The following is a 21,389-nucleotide window of genomic DNA, read 5'->3' on the forward strand; positions in this document are numbered from 1 at the left end:
TGCAGTCTGTTCCTTTATGGACTTCACTTTACAACACCATATGGAGGTGTGTGAAAGACACTCTGAAGCTCAGTGATACTGTACAGTAGAACAGCAAAGGCAAAGCAGAGCTCTGACAGAGGAGCTGCATGGCCTTCAGAGGCATTTGTCAGCAGCAGCCGTTGTATTTCCGTCTTTCTTGTTATTTAAGCGAGGTTCATCTAGGCAATAATCCTTTCCAGACAAAGGAATAAAATGCCATGATGAGAACTCATCATGGTCCTAGAGAAAGAGCACAACCCCCAGTATTTGTGCAGCCTGGCTGAGCAGGCTCTCTGCTCACCTCTCTCGCAGGGCAGTGAATGATGGAGCCAACACCTGGCGCTCGTCATTGCTCAGCTGTGCCCTGGTGGTGTGACAGCCCCTGTGCCCACAGAAACACAGCTTTCCTTCATGGCTAATCAATAACAAGGCTGCCACGCATGCCCTTTGTACCTGCTGGGGCCAGAACACAAAGTCTTGCTCTCCCTAGCTGTGCCAGACATCACCATTTCCTAGAATAAATCACCTGGGGAAATCAGGTTTCCTTGTACAAACAAACCAGGCTTTCAGTTACACAGAAACTGAGACATTCAAAAATAACAGAGGGAGAGGGAAATTGGCTGACAGGAAACCACTGAGGAGTTTCAGCAAGCTAAGAAAAAAAATCAGGGTTTTGAAGACAAATTTTCACCAAAATATTTTCTGAAATGTTACTTTGTTATTAAAAATCCTCAGCAGGATCCATAACCATCTATGGAGGCTTCACTGCTTATTTGTTTATAGACAAACATTCCCTCAATCAGACAGGCCCCAATTACAAGAAATGTTAGTTTCTTAGTTGATTTTTCAAAGTAGATATTAACACTAGAGAAAAAGAATTCCTCCTGTTTAAAGATATAGAAATGCCCCCCTCCCAAAAATAAATTAGTTCTCTTTTTCTCGTGCTACTGAGATAGACACAGGCTGATTTTTCATTAAAAATGTCACAGCTGTCAAGCTCTACTGAGACACAGCAATGAACACAGTCTTAAAGATAACAGAAAATTGCAAAATATATAGGATTTAAAACAAATAAATTTGGAACAATGTTTTCCTTTTGCTCCTTGGTACAGGCTGGTTACCCTGTAGAGCAGACCCACCTCTTTACCTAAGAGCTGTCTGTTTTAAGAAGGGCTAGAAATTAATTTTCAAATGAATGTTGAGTATAAAGAAAATACATGAGTCCAGAAACTGGGGATTTAGGAGAAATATAAAATACAAAGTCCAGTGACAGAACAGCAAGAGTTATCAAGGCCAAATAGTACAAAAAAACCTGTCATTTTCCATTGTTTCAAGGCAAACAAGACTTTGCTAGTTTTAGCACATGCTCCTTTGTTCAGCCAGGAAGATCCATTCCACAAAAGCTTAATTAATTTCCAATAGGCTACAAGGAAAAAGTCTTAGTTTAAAATTTAGAAGATAAGACTTTGTCTAACAGCACATTATTTAACATCATGAAATCCACAGGAAAAAAAAAGCAAACCCTTTGAGGCTTTATCACTCTGCAGTAGACTTCAGAAATGCTGATTATGAGATCGTGTTCACACAAAAACAACACATTAATTACCCAGAGAGCCTTGAAGTGAGCAGAAAGATTGCAAGAGTGGATTATCAATTTCTCTGTCTTGACAACACTTGGAGCTTGACCTTTTAAGCACTCAGGCACCTAGTCTGTAGGTATGTGCTATGTGAGGCATTCAGTGGGTGTTGAAAGTTCTACTCGGTGACAATATTCATTTCTGAGTGCCTTTATTCCTTTAAAAATCATCTGTCATTTCAGGTTTTATATCTGCAGTTTGAATTTCAGAATAACATCTATGAGAAATCTTAGGATATTGCTTGGATCATGATCTCCTTCTTGATATAACCCAAAGCAGCCATAGAACATGTGACAAAAAAGAACCAAAGCAAAAGTATCATGTATAAATATATATTATTTATAATTGTGTGCCACTCTGGTTTAGCCATTCCCTAAAGTGTTTTTCTATGCAAAATATGCTGATGAGAGCACCTTTCCAATACTGTAATTTGTGAAATATACTGCTTATAGGATTACAAGGGGCCCATACCTTCAACAGAACTTATATTTATGCCTAGATTATGTACATGTATGGGTGACTTGAGTCTATAATTAAAGGTTTAATATTAAGTTTGATCTTTTAATGAAAAATGTTACCCATGAAACAGCCGACCAGAGCATCAGAAAAAAAGAAGTGTATACCTTTCATTAAGAATCATCTCCTTGACTTTATGCATGAAATCCTCTGTAGACACACCTGAAACTGCAATATCCAGTGATCAAAATGAAACATGTCTGGAGAAGAAATAAAATCCTACTTACCTCTGCCCATTTCAAAGAGGCAGTCAGTAGGAGAGGGATTATAAGGGGAAAACTTAAGTGAAAAGATATTATTTTTCAGCCTCAATGACAATTTGTTTGGCTTAGAACTAGCTGTCCAGGCTAAGGTGTTGGCATTATGCTATTTGGATCGAGGTCATCCTCTCCTGTTCTGCAAGTGACAATACAGCCCTGCTGTAGAACTCACAGGAGAGCAGATTGTAATTATTGCTGTTTATATCAAACAAAAGGCACTTGTTCGTTCTAATGTTTTTGGAGAGCTGGTTACTGCTATTGCTGTTGCTGGGGTACTTTGTTTCAAGTGATCTACCTGATTATTAGTCTCTGTGCTTTGCTAGTGCCTGCGAGCAATAGAATCTCTAGCAGAGCTTGTAAAAAACCATTGCTTTCTGAAAGGGTCCATAATAAACCAATTTCTTATACAAAGCACAAGAGACCGTTTAGAAATCATTGGCTGAAATGTTGTGGGAATTAGTCAGCACTGCAAAGACACGGGCGCTGTGGGAACAAGGCAAACTGGGACCAGGGACACGGACACCACTTCTGCTGCGGGCAGGTGTTGGTGCCCCCAGACCAAATCTCACCCGCATTAAAGGCGACAAGGCTGAGGTTCTGAGGCTCACACAGAATTTATCTCTATGAAGGGTGACAAGACTGACCGCTACCTGCAGCACTGGGTGAACGTGTTGCTGGTGCAGGCGCCACCATAGAATTATATTGGTTTACACCGAGTTATTTGCCTGCCAAAAAGCTTCACGTCATCTTACCTTCCTCACATCCCGAAGGTTTTTTATACCAGAAATACACTTAAATGGCATTATAGACTTAAATGGCATATTATATGTCTTCAATGTGAAGATTTTTGGTAGGCACAGACGCCATGCTGACTTCACCTTTTTCATTTGCACCTTTCGGTGAAAACCTAAACATTTCAGGTGTCACCTCCTTAAACCCGCGTGGCAGCGAAGGACAGCGCCACATAAACCTCAATCAATCAATGCTGCTCCTGCCTACGGGCTTGGTGTGCAACCCTGACCGCAGGGAACCGCTGCTTCCACACCTGCCCGCCGGTGTGCCCCGTGTCCCGCCCCGGTGTCCCCTGTCCCGCCCCGGTGTGCCCCGTGTCCCGCCCCGGTGTCCTGTCCGCCCCGGGTGCTCTGTCCCGCCCCGTGCCGTGTCCGCCCCGGTGTGCCCCGTGTCCCGCCCCGGTGTCCCCTGTCCCGCCCCGGCGCGGGAAGCGGCGGGGCCCGGCCCGGAAGAGGCGGGATCGCGGCGCTGATCCGGCGGCTGAGGCGCGGTGAGGGGCGGCGGGGCTGATGCGGGGGAGGGAGGGGAGGCTGTGAGGGAGAAGGGAGCGGGAGCGACCCCCGCGTTCCCCCTCAGCTCGGTCCGGCCCGCTGTGAGGGGAGGGGGCTCCGGCGGAGCCGCCCTGGGGCAGCCAACCCCCTCCGTCGCTCTCTGCTTGGCCTTGGGTGCAGGAGGGTGCCGGGAGTCCCTGGTACGGGCCCCCGCGGGATGAAGATGATATTAACGGGATAAACTGTTATTTATGGAGGGGAGCACCTCCAGCTGCTCAGGGGAAGCTGGAGCGGCGGGTCCCCTCAGGGCAGTGCTACCCCCGCCGCCCTCAGGCTTGAGGAGCGAAGTTCCTTAGAGATAGCCCGTAATGAAAAACTAACGAGGTTAGCTGCTGGCAGAGGAACGGAGGATAAGTTATTCCTGCAGGAATACCTCCTACACCTGCCTCAGGGAGCTGCGCGCTGGCACTGGCGGGGGGAGGCTGCCCAGGCTCTGGGGCAGCAGCGGACCCCGATGGCTGAGGCCGCTGCAGGGCAATGGGGCCGCAGAAGCACCGCAGGATTCCCCGGGAACACCCCAGTGACCTGAGAGCCGGGCTGGGCTTGGGCATTGCGGGTGTTTATTTTGTGTATTTTAGCTCTTGGGGTCCTGCCAGCAAGTCTTTGGGAGACAGCAGAAGAGCTTATTCTGGTAGTCCAGAGCCAGATAGTGTAAATGTTCTAAATTTTGTGGGGCTCGTTAAAACAGTGGGCTTAGAGCCTTTCTGATTCACTGTTAAGAGGAGATTTTGCTGATGGATAGTACCAGGTAACACCAACATGTAAATGGCAAATGCATATATACAAAAATAAAGGAACTAAGGCCTTAAACACAAATCCCATCAGACAGGCATATTATGAGGTAATTCATCATCTTCTTAGGTGCTGACCTTTCCCTGAATCAAGTTATTAACACATAAATTACTGTGAATAAATCTGAATATTTTGCCTGTCCTGCTGGTTATGTGTATCTGTAGGCTTTGCATGGTATTCTACCTTAGCAAAATTTTGAAGTTGATTGTAGGAATTGCTTTCCTGTCAAAAGTCAGTGTCAGGAGTAGATGGAGAGCATGTTCTGAAGTGCTTTTTTCTGTGAGGCATCTATGCTGTCTTCCCAAAACCCAACAGCTGTGTTAATCTGCGTGTAACTTTTCCTTGTCCTTCATTTCCACTACATGGATTTTGGCAGTTATTACAATTAGAGTCTTCATACCTTGCTAAAGCCACTCTTATTGTGTTCGTGTTCCAAGTTGCCAGAATGACCTCCTTGGCTGACATGCCCCCAAATTACGAGATGATGTTTGCCCATCGATTCACGTCGGATGATGAGGAATACCAAGAGTATCTAAAACGCCCTGCAGACCCCCCTCCTATAGTTGAAGAATGGAGAAACAGATCTGGTGGCAACCAGAGAAACAGAGATCGGTACTGGTTTTGTTTTTTAATGGTGGTCATTTCACAAGCACACTTAAATGATAATTGATTTCAGAAATATAGGAGTCTGTTCTAGAGTCTGTTTAAGAGGAAATGTAGTCTTCTCTGAAAGGTAATGAGGTTTTACATTTTCTCCTGACTGGCAAAGTTTTTACATTGTACATAAAAGAACTAAATTATTTTCTTTTTAGTAAAGAATGAACTGGAACCACTGAACCCATTGCCCTGGGTTTGTTATTGCTCAGCCAGAAACATTTTTCCAGAGGGGAAATATGAGACTTCTGCAAAACTAAGCAGCCTGTCTTATGTTGGATGATAACTGGCAGGAAGATGTGCAAAGGAACAAGCTGCTAGTGTGATTATCTGTTACTAGCTGTCCAGAAAGCATTTCATTTGTAAGCTAAATATTTGCTGTATTTTTCAAGATTAGCCTCTAATTTTTTTATTCAGTAGAAGTGACTGTAAAATCAATCATCCAATCTGTCTGGCAAGTACATTGTTACCTGCCAAAGCAAAATACTTTGAATTATTTCTTCAAGATGTAATTGCAGCCTTTTACTGAATTTTGGACAGATTTTTGAGGGACTGAAAAACAACAATTACAGCATGTAGTACATTTGGGAATTCTAACATCAGCCTTTAATATAAAGTAGTTAAACTCAGTCCAGCCAACAACTGGAAAAACTTCTTAGCTAAATATCTAAATAGGATTTGTGCCTTATCTGAAGAAAAGGAGGACAACATTGTAACTTTTCCTCACCTTTGAAGCTTGTCATTAAATCAGATTAAAAACAGGTGATAGTTTAAGATGTTCTCAAAAACTTGGTGGTTCTTTGAACTGATGAACTCTTACACCTACACTATGGTCACAAAGTGAACTTTTTGCAAATGTTTCTCTGCACCACACCATTTGCAAACAAAATGACAATGAGGCAGCTCAAGCCTTGATAGGAATTGAGATAGGGCTGAAAAGACAAAATTGAGACTGAACAATGGCTAAGTACAACTGATAAAGAAGCAGTGTTTCAGCAGTTGTATGTATTTGAGGGAATATTCAGATTCCAGGACTCAGTGCTGTTAGGTGGCTGTAACTGTACTGAAACCTGCTTTGCTAAAGCTTTCAGCCCTGAAGCTGCTGGGTGGAACCTGGCTTTGATGCACTACAGATGTGCCTTGGGGTTGAGTTTTAGATTTATGGTCTGTTTGAGTCTCTCTTAAAACTTCCAGCAGTTGAGTTTGTATGTATGTATATATGAGTTTGTCATATATACATATAAATATTTGAGTGTATTAACAGTTACATGATAGTCTCATGAAAACTGCCAAATGTAGAATTCATTATAATTCATTTTTTTAGCCTTGATATAATTTATGTCAGACTTTGATCAATCTTCTCATTGCAGGTATCAAGATGGCAGATACTTTAGAGGGGACAGATACAACTGGCAAGGTGACTACAGATCTAATCAGAGGCCAGACAGAGGCTGGGGTAACAACTACCAGCAGCACAGACAAGGACAATCCTACTCCCACTATGGACAGTATGGCTACAACTCCTACAACCCAGGGCCCCGTTACCATCCCTACTGAAATCCTTGTGGGTCCAAAGTCCAGTGATGCTATGTAACAAATTCAGTTAGATTTTAGTTTTCTTATTTTTTCCACTGTTTTGTAGATAACTGAAGAATCAGTGTTACAGTGCAGTGCTGTTTTTCTGTAGTGTGAAATGGAAAGGGGAACTCCTTTTATTAATAGTAAAAGCGTGTTACATGGGGCTTGTTTAGAGTCTGTAGATTTTAGATTAAATTTTTAACTCCTTTTGTTCTGAATATGTATTGTGCATGTTTTTTCTTCCATCACTGAGATTTCTCTGTTGTATTTTAGAAACCAAAACAGGTGAGGGAAGGACAGGATAGCTGTGGTTTGTATGCAGCCTGGAGCAGTGGCATGTTGCCTTAAGATAGCTCTTTTTGAAACAAACATGCTGTGTCTTTCTGTGGAGAGAATTTCTTAGTTTGGCTTTTGACAGTGAGAAGCTCAGTTTGGTTTGAATTTCAGATGCCTTAAAACTGAGAAGAGATATCCTGTTAATGAAATATTTTATGGGGGCAGCATAGTGTCTGTTGACTTTATGACTTCTCAATGCATTTGCTGTATTCCTCTTAAAATGTGGTCTAAAAGTTGGATAAAAAATAAGTTAAATATATATCTTCTTGTAGCAGTTCAGTGATACATAAGTTTTACCTGAGAAATAATAACAACTTAGAATAATCTGTGTTATTTTCAAATAAATTTGGTGTGTGCATAACAAATTTTGGAATTCCCATTTCTGTAAAGCTGTAAAACTTCAATGCTACTGTAGTTTGTATGAAACACTTTGTGCATGTTCTAGATAAAAAGAACTATGATCAGTACTGGTCTGTACTTTTTTCTGTATGGGAAAATAGCATAAACAGTGCAGAGTGTTACTCAGTTCTTAGAATTTAAGATGTATGGGGTTTTTTAAAGTATTCACACAATAAAAGTATAGTTCACATGTAAGGATGTTGCTGAGTGTTTCTGAAACCTACTTTTGAGACATTCAGGACTGCACCTTTGTCTCCTCAGCCAAAAGCTGAACAAGGAGCTGGGCTGACAGCTAAGTGCTAACCCTGGGCAGCTGTGGGCTTAAATTAGAAGAATGGCCTACTCAGCTGCAATCAGAAGGATGAGACACATTGTGATTAATTAGAAGTCTGGAGTGTTAATCCACCATCCACATTTTGCTCTAATAGGGTCAGAGTTCCCTGTTTCCCCATTTACATGATCAGCTAATTTGTATCAAGGGAGCAGTGTGTGTCTTTGTACTTGACATTTTCTTCAGCTGCTGTGCAGAAACAGGGCCCCATCCCTGCTGACTGCTGTAAAAGTCATGGCATTATGTGATAAGGAGTGCAAATTAGTGCATCTTGATTTAAAGACAAAGTACAGAAGTCAAAAGCAGAGTCCCCCAGCTCATCAGATGCTTTTAAGAGCTAAAGGGTGTGTTTGCACAGAAACAGTCACTGTAGCTTTTACACAGGCTGTGGTACACAAGTGTCTTCACCTACCTGCTAAATATTTGTTTTCTGCTTTTCCTATAATGCTGTCCTGATACAGGACTTAATCTCCTGCTCCCTGAAGTATTTGCTTTGAATTCAGTTAGAAGTCTTTTCACAAGAGTTTTTTTCCTCTAAGGAGTTCTAGTGGATGAAATGCACTCCTTTGAACCCTCATTAATTTACAGAGGGAGATACAAGACCATGCAAAGTTCTTACATCTGCTCTGTGCAAATCCTGCAAGTCAGTACCCTTGGTGAAATTCCCATTTAATTCAGAATCCTGTGCAAAGTGCCAAATAGCCCAGGCTCCCCCTCCCAGAAGGGAGTGCATCTCTTCCTGCAAAGAGCCTGGTACTGCCAGCTATGGCACGGAAGTCAGGCTGTGCCAGGATGTTCTTCTTCCACACCATCTGGAGAGGCAGCTCAGGTTGAAATGAAACCCAGCAGAAAGAACAGATCTGCTTCATCTGCTGCCTTTCCGCAAGCTCAAGAACTATTTTATTATTTTAATTATCTTTCAGCTAGTGAATAGAGTCCTAGCAAGGTTTTGGTGGGAAGGGACCTCAAAGATCATTTAGTTTCAACCCCTGCCATATCTCCCCCTAGACAGGTTGCTTAAAGTCCCATCCAACCTGGCCTTGAACACTTCCAGGGATGGGGCATCCACAGTTTCTCTGGGCAGTGTGTGCCAGTTTCTCACCACCCTTGCAGGAAAGAATTTCTTCCCATTATCATCTAAAGCTGCCCTCTTTCAGTTTGAAGCCATTTCCCATTGTCCTGTCATACATATATTTGTTAAAGTCCCTCTCCAGTAGCCCCTGGAGGTACTCTAAAGACTCGTAGGAAGAAAAGAGCACCTCTTCTGAGGAAGGTCCTCTAAGGTCTCCCCAAATTATTTTCCAGCTCTCTCCCTGTCCTCATGACAGCATCATGAATCCCACTTTGCTGGCTGTGCAGCAAGGCATGCAAAAAAAAAAAAATGCCAGGGGCAAAGTATTCCAGAAAGTGGCAAATCCAATCTCCAGCATTGTGGGTGAAATGTAGAAGCAGATAGACGAGGATGGTCTAGGTGGAAGTTATGAAATAGAATCACACATTTCCTGCTCTTGGCTCTCTTATTCTGAGTTCCTTGACTGAGATCAGGAGAGAGACAGGCCAGTGTAACTTGCCAGCTTGTGTTTTTATATTCATGATGCCCATATGCCTTACCAGCAGCTCTCAATTCACCCTTAAGGGTTTGTATTATTTACAAAACTTTTCCTTGGAACAATTATGGCAAGAGTCTTATTTGGGAGGTGGGGGGGAGAGGAATACATTGCTAAATACATGCACCAGACAGAAAGATAAAATTCAAAATATAGTACCTAATTTTCCACTTAGATTAATTGTACTTATTATAAAGTCCAGTTTACTGTCTCTGTCAAGCTAAGCCAAGCCTGTTGAGTATAGCCTGCAATTACAGTTTGTGTTACAGGTGATAAAACTGAAGCTGGGTAACTTTAATATTTGCAACTTCAAACACTACAGAAATTGTTTGCTTTAACTATGCTGGAGATTGCAGAGTAAACATTAAAATTCAGTGTCTGGAATCTGACTTTAGGAGATCTCTTCCATCTGACATTTGCTCAGACATCATTATTATCATGAATAAAACAAAGGTAAGTGTTATGTATTAAAAAATGACTGCCATGTTACCAAGAGTGTGAATGCAAAGTTCTGAATAGGGCTTTGCAGCAGTTCTAAATCCATTCCTGAACACATACAGTGATTTTGCATGGCTTGTTAACTGATACTGAAGAATAATAATTCTAAATTACAGGTGCTTTAGCAAATAACTAAGAAAAATCAATAGCTTTTGTACAATTTCTTGACTAGCATTTTAAAAAATAATAAAGGGTTTAAAAATCACAGCTAAGCCCCTAGAAACTCAAATGCAAAAGAACATGCACAGTAAAAATAAAATTTAAAAAAAAATCTCACTGTGATTTGTGAGATCCAGTTTTACTAGTTTTCAGTGCTATTCAATCTCTATTTAATTCTGTCTGTGCAGCTGGGAACAGAAATGTGCAGATGTGCTTTGAAAGGTTAGTTAGAAGCTGAACTACTTTCAAGAAGCTCTAGTAGAGATTTCAGACCGGGTAGACAAATGCCATTTGCAATATAGATATAATCAACATTCAACTTCTGGAACAAGGAAGATATCTTGATCTACTGTTTAAATATATTTTCATATATTGCAGCAGTTATATATTTGAATATATTTAAACTCATACTGTTAGTTGCTAATAAATATTCTGCTTTACTAAGAACATGTCCACATTTGCTTCATACTGACATGTTGGAAGGGAAAATCTTTTTCTATCAAATTAAAGAGAAGGTTTTATCTGCCACCACCCCTGCTCCTTAGGTAAAGCAAAAATCTCTGAATTACACAACACTGGGGAATTTTTCTGGCTGGTCCAAATGTGCTGTCACACCTTCTCTAATGCTCAAACAAGAGGAGTATGAGCATCAAGCAAGAAGGAAGGGAAAGCAGGACTGCTCCCTCCTGCAGGTGCTGGCCACCTTGGGAGCACTTTGGCAAAACTGCATCTCCTTTGCCTTTCATTGACCAATCAGGAAAAATTGCTATATTCTATCCCCTTGTCCCTGAATGTTAGAAGAGAGCTGCATAACCCTGCTGAATTATGCACAGAGCTGATGCTCTAATGCCCAGAAGCTAAGCAAGATTATAGGGCAGATCAGGTTTCCCTGAAAAAAAAGCAGGGAAAAAGCAGCCTGATTCCAGACACACAGAGGTAAACCTAGAGATCAAAACCGAGTCCAGTGGCTCCAGCATTGCCAGGAAAGTCAGTGGCAACTGTGCTCTGGTGGTGCACAATAATCTTGCCTCTCAAGAGGCTCATTTTTCCATTAGGCCCTGCAGGCTGGAATGTATTTTTGTGTTTACCATGGCCTATATTTTTCTTCAGAAAGCCTGGACTGCACTTAGTGGCTGTCAGTCCTCATTTGCTTGTGTGAAACAGTGACACCGAAGTGTTATTTCTGTACAGCCCTAAGTACCCTGCCCTGCTAAAATGCACATTTACTACAAGAGATGGTGGAAGTTGCTAATGCCCACATTTTACTCCAAGTCTAATAAACACACAGCAGAAGAAATCCTGTCACCATCCTCAGTGCATACCTTCACAATAACTTCTGTGTTATTTGTGACTAGCATGACAACTAATTAATGTCATCTTTATCCTAGAGATGCCTTTTTAAAAATCAAATCATACTTCAGCAGCTGGCTTTCCCTTCGCAAAGCATGGGCTCTCTTTTATTTTGGAGGATTTTGTTGCATGTTGTATAATTCAAACTTTGCTTCATTAATAAAAGTACTGCTGAGGTAAAAGTTAAAAGCCCAACTATATTGTAAGACATTTCACACAGCTTTTGGCCAGGTTTAGCATGATCAGAGAGTGAATGCTTTTTGTCCAAAGTCATGCCTGAAGTTTGTTTCTGAATAAATCCTTGAAATGATACAGTTTTCTATTGAAAGTCTGCTCAAGAAAAATAAAACTACTGTAAAAATTGCCAAAAGTAGCCAGCCCCAAATAATTACATATTCTTTTTTACATATAAAGAAATTTTTTTTTTCCACAGCAAAGGCCTGGTTTTCAGTCATCATGGCATCTTGATTTATGAATGCCACTGAGACCTAAACCAAAGTACATTTAAGAATACTGCTTCATGGTTTTAATGGTATGAGCATTTAAACAGAGCATAGAAAAGCTCTGGAGTTTAGATCTATTTAGTGTAAGAGCTCTGTGGGGACACACATTCTCCTCAGATCAAGCTCATATCACTCATTTACAAGCCACACACTTGAAACACAAGCTCGGAAGTGAGCTGAGGGAGCATCAAGCCTGGGGTACATATGTTCCTCTAAACCCCAGCTAAACTCCTGTAAGAATGAAAAGGAGCTTTACCTTAAATTGCCAACATGGGCAAATCCTATTTCTCCAGGCTGGTGGCTCAGAGGATACTTCCATTAGAAGGAGTAATTTATTTTTATGTTCTAAGAGAAAATGGGAGTGCAGAGGTTGTTACAGTGCTGGCAATGAAGGAGCGTGGCTGAGCTAAAGGATTCTTTCCTGGCTGTTTCCCCAAGTGTGCTGCAAAGGAGAGCAAGTGTTGAGATTTGACTGCTGCTCATCAAGTGACTTTATGGCCACATCACAGCCTGGAGGGTGGGAAACAAAAAATAAAAACCAACAAAAAAACCCCACCCCAAAATAATAAAAAAAACCCCAACAACAAAAAAAAATCCCTCACAGACTCCAGGGATCTCCCTATCAGAGAACAAGCTGGCAGAATGCAGAATCTGGAAGCAGTTAAGCAGCTGCCTTATTACACTGGCAGGCTTAAGTCCTTAAGTAAGGTGGACAGATGCAAGGGACAATAAACAAATCACTGTTTATTACATACCCTGCAGTCTGGGCAAATCCAATTGCAGGAGCTCTTTAGACCCCACCCAGTAGGATTTTAGTTGTTAGAGACAAAATGGATTTAGTGCTAGATAATAAAAGCTAAGCCTAATCTTCCTTCTCTCCACACCTGCATTGAACATGTTCTTACTACTGACCTAAAAATATTTTTTTTAAAACTTGATACTGTTTTTAGTCTTGCCTTCCTAACCCTGCCACTTCCTGACACCAGGCCACTTATTTCAGATACAGCTGTTTTACTAGTTTCTCATATTCTGAGCACTTCTGAAGACAACTCTGAAAGCTACTTTAAAATTCTAAAAAGACAATTTTCCCACAGTTCCAATCATTATTCCAGAACTAAAAAGAAAGCGAAAAGGATGTTTTCAAAAATAGAACCAGACATGCGTGTTACATGCTCAGCTACAAATCACATTTAATGCTTTTGTGTCTCAGCTTCCATCTGTAAAACTGTGGTTCCCTGCCCCGTTTTCCTCTTCTGTGCTCTGCATTTTGGCTACCAGGCAAAAAAACTACCAGGCAGCAGCTACTCCATATAGAACTTAGGAATGGTGTATAAATCTCAGCTGGGGTCTGTATGTTGCTACACAACATATTAGAAACATTCTGGTGAAGAAATTAATTTGTTTGTTGATTTTAAAATATTACTTAACTAAACTCAAGATACTATGAAGGCAGTGACTTGTTTTAAACAGTGTCTTTATGTCCACATATTTATATATATGCCATATAACTCCATAGTTATATAGCATATATATATATATATACATATGGGATTCTGCAGCCTAGGAAGCTCTCACAGCTAGACCTGCAGTAAACACTAAGTGATTCTAATACTATGGGTACAGTAGAAAAAGCCTTGAAAATTTAAATGGCATAAAGACATTTAAATTATCATAGCTAAGAGGTGTGGGCAGTCCAACACTGAACTATACATGGACATGATTAAAAACTGAATTATATAGAGGTGGTTAAAAACAAGGGGACAATCTACTCAAACTAGATTTCACATCAATAAAACTTGTGACAGTTACTGTATTGAATGTGCTATTCATGTATATTTAATTGATTTTATAAACATTCTCACACACACCATACAATCATAGCAAGGGTGAGCAAAATTCCAGCCTTAGAAGTATTACAGCACTTGCTTTTTTTAAAAAATCCAAGTTGATGCAAAATTGTTAATAAAAACAAAATTACATCGTTAAACATCTGAGTTTTAAAAAATATAAAAGGTAAAGTTGTTCTTTGCACCTACAGGAAAAGAAAAGAAAAGAAAAGAAAAGAAAAGAAAAGAAAAGAAAAGAAAAGAAAAGAAAAGAAAAGAAAAGAAAAGAAAAGAAAAGAAAAGAAAAGAAAAGAAAAGAAAAGAAAAGAAAAGAAAAGAAAAGAAAAGAAAAGAAAAGAAAAGAAAAGAAAAAAAAGAAAAGAAAAGAAAAGAAAAAAAAAAAAGAAAAGAAAAGAAAAGAAAAGAAAAGAAAAGAAAAGAAAAGAAAAGAAAAGAAAAGAAAAGAAAAGAAAAGAAAAGAAAAGAAAATACAGTGGTAAGGGGAAGAATGGATGAGTCAACTATGATGGAAGAGGGGATGTACTGGTGAACAAAAAGAATAATAGATCAGCTATTGCAAAAAAAGTCCTTATCAGAAATAAAGTTTAATTCTAGAAGAGTCTACTGAAAGGTCAGTGTCCTTAGTAGCTGAGAAGAGGAAATCATATAACTGAAGGTAAAACAAAAATCTATTTAAAAGTCATTTGTAATTGATGAGAACTGGAAGACAAAGATGGCATCAGAGACTGTTGGCAAGAGAATTCCTCCATATGGCATCTATTTCTCATTAATGCTCTGGGGGAGGATCCCAGACATCCCAGCAGGTCCTGTCGTGACTTTGGACTCAAAGCTGTCCACACACTCAGCTGCTCCTGGCTGAACTCCACTTTTGCTGCACATAACGCACACAGCATGCCAGGAACACAGACTGATGAACAGCTCCTGTCTCTTTGATCACACCTCCCATACTACCTTTGAGAAGGTGGAAACCTCTCCCTAACCATGCAACCCAAGACATGGCTCAGAAAACCTTCTCAGATTCTTCACATTTTCTACTGCTAGTATAGAAACTTTCAGTATTCCCTCTGGAAGCTGCTCTTTGAGCCCCTGGAGCTCATTGCCAATTCCTTCTCTCAACAATAGCTAATCCTGAGAGCTCTTCACCCACTACACTGTTTATCATCAGCTCTGGATTGGTTATTTTGGGACAGCTTCATCGTGAACAGTGCGTGGCAGTGACTTTGTAGTATTTTTGTCTGTGCCACTTGGGATAAAAGCAGCTTATTCAGAGATCCCAGCTGAGTTCAGGATCCTTACTGCACCCACCAACATCTCTATGGAGCACATTGCTTGTAAGAGACAAGATGAGTTTAATATGACATTCTCAGTAAATTACACAAGAGTGCCTCAGTTTCAAAAGCTGAGAGGAGGTTATTAAACAAAGAAAATTACTGCAGGTAATAAAAATCACTGACACCTCAATGGGAATTGCCTGGGTTAATACAGACAGGGTGGAGAACACTCCAGACTTGAAAACAAGAAAAGGGTCAAAGAGCAGAATTGATTTGAATTCCTATGGATTAACTGCTAAATAAACCAATTTTTTTTCCTATGAGCATAACAGATATAAATATATAGAAGCAGTCAGTCCACTGCAGCATGCTGAGAGCCCAAAAAAATGGTATAAGGCAAGAAGGATCTCGGTGTCCCCATGTCACTGCCAGCCTGCAGGCAGAGTGGGGATCTGCACACTTTGGCCACAGGGCTGGTGATCTGCCAGCAGCTGACAAACTGCAGATTCCCATGCACTAACAGCAGGGCCTTCTGTTTTAACTTAATAGCAAAAACACTATAGCAGAATCACTGATCTGTAGCTAGGATTTTATTTAATTCGTTAAATTGTTTACTCTGTGTCCACATCTTACTCCATTTCCAAGTCAAATTAACACATCACTTCATACTAGGATAAGCAATCCATCCTGAATACTGATACGAGCCAGAACGTGATTACACTAAACTCAGTTTATAAATCTTCTTCATTGACTCTTTGTCAGGAAACTTCAGTACCCACAGAAGGAAATAAAGGAATAACCCAAAGATTGTATACTGAATAAACAACTAAAATGGGTATTTTAATTTACATTTGTAACTTTCTAAGAGCTTTCAAATTTAAATGGCTTTAAATAGTAATGATTTTGACAAAAAAAAAAAAATTCCTCTGTGAAAGGTATTAAGAAGAAATTGAAAAGCTCAAGGGAAATGAGGTTCCATTTTTCACATTTCTCTGCCTGTGCAGTGGGAGAGGTATTTATCATGCATAGCCTGTCCTCCCCCTTGGATGCTGTCCTCCAGTTTGGACTGGAAGCACTGTGTGTGAGAGGATCATTAACCAGGGTCATGTACATCATCTCTCCTCACAAATGAGCACTGTCAACACTGCAACAGCCACAGAGACACTGCATAATCAGGGCCCAATGCACACATTGTGGCTCACACACGACAAAGCAGACAGACTAAACTGCACAAAAGAAATCTGGTTTTCCCTGAAACATACTCATTCCAAAGCAAGGGCAAGGCAATAGTGTCATAGCTGCTGTAAGGCTCCTTGGAGCTGGTCTGTCCTACATGCAAAGCACAGACCCTACACAGACGCCTCTGGCCCTGAGGGATCCTGCCTCCAAGAGCTATCACAAAATTCCATTACCAGGCTTGCAGATGGACAATGTACTTATCCCTTGGATTACACAAAGTTTCAAGCACGTGACAGGAGCTTTGCACTGTGAACACATTATGAAAAAGACTGGAGACAAATACCAGGTTACAGTGCCTTGTACAAATCATGGTGTAGGGAATGAGTATTGTTTCATGGAGCAAAGAGGTGGGACATAGAGCCAGGTCACACACTGATTTCACATCCACACACTCCAAGAAAGCACCAGCTGCATTGATTTACAAAACAATCAGACTGCATGGTGAGAGGTATAGAGGTATATGGAAGAATTGTTTTCTTCACACTTATATTCCTGTCTCTGAGCTCTAAATGCAGTTCTCTGACCACTACTGCACTGCTAAAATTACAGGAAACTAATTATTGAAACGGAATTAATGTCTGTTAAGTTTTCCCACACAATCTTGTCTCTTACCTGGCACTCTTGACCCCTACCACTCTGGAAATCATTTTAGTTCCTCTTTTTGCCATGAAAGAGAGGAATGCAATGCAGTACTGAAGAAAACTGAGTAAGATTTTCATCTCCTTCCAAGAGTCTCATGATCCACTCTTAAATCTTTTTCCATTACTATTTAATGGTATTATAATTACTGTTATTCTCCAGTGTTCAGAATAATCACAAAACAAATACAACCTTGATTATGCTCATATTATTATTTGTATTACAGGGGCAACAAGAGATTTTGAGCTTTACCAAAGGAACAGCTGAACGTGTATCTCCAAGAAGCCCCACCTAATCTAGAATGAGAATTTGTAAGTTATTATAAACAGAAAAGAGAGAGAGAAGGGGCAAAATACAGAGGCTGGTATAACTTGTTTTTATGCTCTTATTTGCTTACTTTAAAAGTCTGACATTTTTCTTTTGAAAAGGTTCTTTCCTTCATGAAAATGGACACCTAGTATAAGAAATATAGGATAATCAGCAGTCCTACTCTCTACAATTGGCTCAAACCTTATTGTTTAGGACAAGCTCTTCTCTAAAACCCTTAAATACAGTTATCTCCTCTGCTGCCAATCCAACATTTGTGACAGCCTCGATAGCTTATTCTCTGCTGCCAAACCTGCCTCCAGACACACTTTTCTGGAGCAACTAAGAAGTCACAGATTTATTTATCCTCTAAAACTGTGGGCTGTATTTATCCTCTAAATCTGAACAAGCATGTAGCAGTAGAGCAAGGCTCCTTTGTGGAGAAAGCACATAATCTGGAAGACAGACGGGTGTCTCTCCTGCTTGATGCTGCTCACAGACAGCAGAGCAAAGGAAAATAAGTGTTTGATTCACTCTCTCACACACTACTCTATCAAGTGAGTCAGTTAATCAGAAAACCTGATTTAACCATTCTCAAGTGATTTCACTTAAACTGTGAAGTGTCATCCTCTTTTGGTATTTGCACTTTTCCCAGCAGTGACAATCCATGCAGCAGAGGGGCAGGTCTGAACCTCAGAGATGAAAGGTCCCAATGATGGGCATGAATTTATTCAAGTTAAAATTTATCTTTAATTAACGTCTTTATACTGCCTTTTCTGACACAGGAGACCCTGTCTCATATTTTGAAACACTTTTTAATGCAGTCCAGAGTTCTCTTCCCCTACAGAGCCAGCTCACCACATCCACTAACCTGACTGAGCATTTCTGGCAGCAGCTCCTCCTGGTGCAAAAGGCTGGAGGCTCCCAGGGCTCCCACCTCAGCTTCAGCCGAACCTGGGGGAGATCTCACAACACTTTGGACAAAGCTCTGTAGGTGAGACAAGAGCTGGGAGCTGCAGCTGGCCAGCCCTGGTGTCAAGGAGATGTGCCAGCCTCTCACAGCAATTACAAAGTGTTAGCTGCAAGGGGTAATAGTTCAGCCACCAACACAAAAAAAATATTGGCAAGATGTAGCTGCCTTTGTAGAATCAGTTTACCTAACTAAAATGGGAAGGCAGAATAGATGAACTACTTAAAAGCAATTGATCAAACTTTTTCATCTGAATTTGCATTTTAACCCACACAACTCTCAAAACAAACACATCAACAGATACTCTTTTTATATTTCACATCAATGGCCTTCACACGAACCTATCATTTCAGAAGATGAATCTTTCCTGTTTGAAAATTTCAGATTGGCAGGACTCAGGAGTCACACTAAGAGGGCCATAGGTCCTTTTACCACCTAGATTCACAGATTGCCAGCAAGAAATAACTGTGAAATTTATGTTGCAAATTATTATTTAGTCTTTGAAAACCTGACAGGTTTTTCCCCCCATTCTGACTTGAGTGCTAAACAGCAGAGGAGGTGCTATAAAACATCAAGAGTCTATCACACCCTCTATTCTGTGTATCTTATTTCCCAGTTGAGTTTAGAAGGACAAGCAGAACAATCCTGCAAAGTCCATAATCCAAGTGTTGCTCCTAGCCCAATAAATGAACCTTCAACAAAATTATTCCATCCCTCCCCATCATGTTTTATTTTCCTTATTTTTTGATTTGAGACATTAACCTATTACATAAACCCAGGAGTAAAACAAATAAGGTCTGTTTCTTCAGATGGTCTGATCAAGGTAATATTGGGTAATCACAGGGCAAAGCCTAAAACCCAGCCTGAAAATCTCTAAGTCCTGAAAATGAGCTAACAGGATTTGCTTATTTAAGTTTGGGAGTCCAAGTGTGTAAAAGCTGGAGCACTTCACTAAATTCCTCCCCAGGTAAAAAGACCAAGTCAGCTCACTGAAGTGAGCAGGAATTATATGCAGCTGAGAAACCAAAGGTTTTCTTTAGGTTTCCTGTGGAGGCCTACCTTACAGCAAGATCAGTGCAAAAAATCCTTTCAAATTCAGATTTGCAAAGGTGGCCCCATAAAGCTGGCAGAACAGCTTATGGCAAGCTCTGGTATTGCACATTCTTTTTGTCTTTAAGTGCATAAAATGTATATCAACACCTCCTCTGACAGGGTCACTTTGCTTGTTTTTGTGTATTTAGAATTTATACAGTAGCATTTAATCAGATCTTACACCTTCCCTGCTTTTACATACACAGGTACTTGACTACTGAAAGACAGGCTTTGCCTCACATCCCACAATTTAACTACAGCTATTTTCAAATTAATGTTTTCAGATGTTCTACTTTCACATGTATTTTCTGCCAGAAATATTGTCTGGCATGGTATTAAATAAAAAAAAAATATTCCAGATGATATGTCATGGCAAACAGAAGTCATAGACTTTGAGAACATCATTATAAGCTGATCATCCTTTAAAAATATTTAACAAAAAGCTCCTGGGTCTGCTTTAGCAGCTGAACCTGAACTCAGTGAGGAAGTGACTGAACAGAATCAGACATTCTCATTAAGTAAAATTAGCCAAGTGCAATTTGCCTGGCTGGTTCCCTCTATGTATTAGCATTTATATTCAGTCAGTGATGAGCATAATCAGGTATTTTGAACAAAAAGGGAAAATCTCCTCAAAACCCATAAACCTATCAGGTTTATTAGTAACAGTTTGCACTTCCATTGTAAAAAGGCAGTTAAGAAACTGAAGAAAATTGCCTGTTCAGAAGTGTCTCTGAGTAGCTACCAGCAATCTTTCCTCACATAGATGCTGGCTGATTGCTGTCAAATTTACTGGAGACAAAAGGAGATATTTCACTAAAGGGCAAATGCCAGGAGCTACAAAGGGCTGCCACAGGGCCTCACTGGAAGGGACAGGTTTGCCGTCTGATTGCAAAGATTGTATCACAAGGTCTTTTCCCTCCTTCCTCAATGAATGCATCTCTAGGGGCTGTCAGGCCTAAAAACCAGAAAAAGAAATGTGGTGGCATCTAAGGAGATAAGCATCAGCAACTCTGCTGATGTGACAAACAGAGAGCAGAAACCCCTGAGAGCCTGGTCCTGCTGGAGGGCACTTCCCTCAGCAGCAGCAGCAGAACTGAAGGTGAGAGGCTGCAGGAGCACCCAGGTGTGGCAGGAAGGTGCTGCTGGGGCTGACCTGTGTGCTGATACCTCCATCAAAGGTAACCCCACACCCCTTCTAAACATCAGAAGGGAAGTAAAAAACTCCATAGATTTTAAGACAAGCTATGGAAAGCACCACTGGTGAAAAAAAAAGGTTCCACACAAATAGCTTGTTTTATAAAATTCAACTTGGTAATGCCCCTGTCAGACAGCTGGGCACAAAGTATGTCCTAACACGTTGAGAGCTTTGAAATTTGCTATGAATTATGTCTCAATGCATCCTGGCTTTCAAAGCATTACAGCAACAAAAGCTGTCCAAAGGAACAGCATTGCTGCAGCCCCTCTCACATGCACTGCACACCTACAAGGTATCAGGAAAAAAACAACTTAATGACAATCACCCCAGAACTACAGTTTGTAACTCTGGTTGTTCTCTTAAGGCAGACAACTGCTTTATCTGAGCAGCATGAATTGAGGCTTTGACCCTCTGTTGTTTGTTCCTCTTTCCTTGGGTCCATGGCTAACTGCTCTCTTTACAGCACGTTTCTATAGTGACCAGCTGCTGAACTGATACTCAATATATTTCACTTTTCACCTGCCATACTTCAGATTTGGAAACTCAGAATGTTATTTAAACAATATTCTGAAAACTTGCCCTCAGGCTGTAGTAAGAGATGGCACAGTGGATACTTCATCATTTTAACTTCCCTAGCTCTTGAAAAACAAATAAATGCACCATTTATAGATGAAAGAAAAGTTATCATAGCTCAGTAACAATTACTTGAGAAGCCAATATATAAGGGATCAGGAAGAAGCAAATTCCCAATATCTCAGAGAAGTACCAGACTCCCCCTTTCAAGCAAGCATTTAATTTCTCCAGCAGATTTTTTATTGTGCCTCAGTTGTATTAAGAGCACTTTGC

At 40.6% G+C, this 21,389-nt stretch overlaps 1 protein-coding gene across 1 annotated transcript; it reads left to right on the forward strand.

The window, feature by feature from the left end:
• The first annotated feature begins 3,608 nt into the window (after positions 1–3,608).
• RAMAC (RNA guanine-7 methyltransferase activating subunit) lies at positions 3,609–7,604 on the forward strand. Its single transcript, XM_064722556.1, has 3 exons — positions 3,609–3,716; positions 5,007–5,181; positions 6,594–7,604. The coding sequence occupies exons 2-3, from the start codon at positions 5,015–5,017 to the stop codon at positions 6,778–6,780; spliced, it is 354 nt and encodes a 117-aa protein (XP_064578626.1). The 5' UTR covers positions 3,609–3,716; positions 5,007–5,014; the 3' UTR covers positions 6,781–7,604.
• The last annotated feature ends 13,785 nt before the right edge of the window (positions 7,605–21,389 follow it).

This window comes from Zonotrichia leucophrys, chromosome 10, assembly GCF_028769735.1.
Source record: "Zonotrichia leucophrys gambelii isolate GWCS_2022_RI chromosome 10, RI_Zleu_2.0, whole genome shotgun sequence".
Lineage (NCBI taxonomy): Eukaryota > Metazoa > Chordata > Aves > Passeriformes > Passerellidae > Zonotrichia > Zonotrichia leucophrys.

Bases quoted from the DNA above. Each gene is read 5' to 3' on its own strand.
- RAMAC (XM_064722556.1), top strand. From the start codon at position 5,015: ATGACCTCCTTGGCTGACATGCCCCCAAATTACGAGATGATGTTTGCC. The intron at 5,182-6,593 runs GTACTGGTTTTG...TTCTCATTGCAG, and splicing joins AACCAGAGAAACAGAGATCG to GTATCAAGATGGCAGATACT.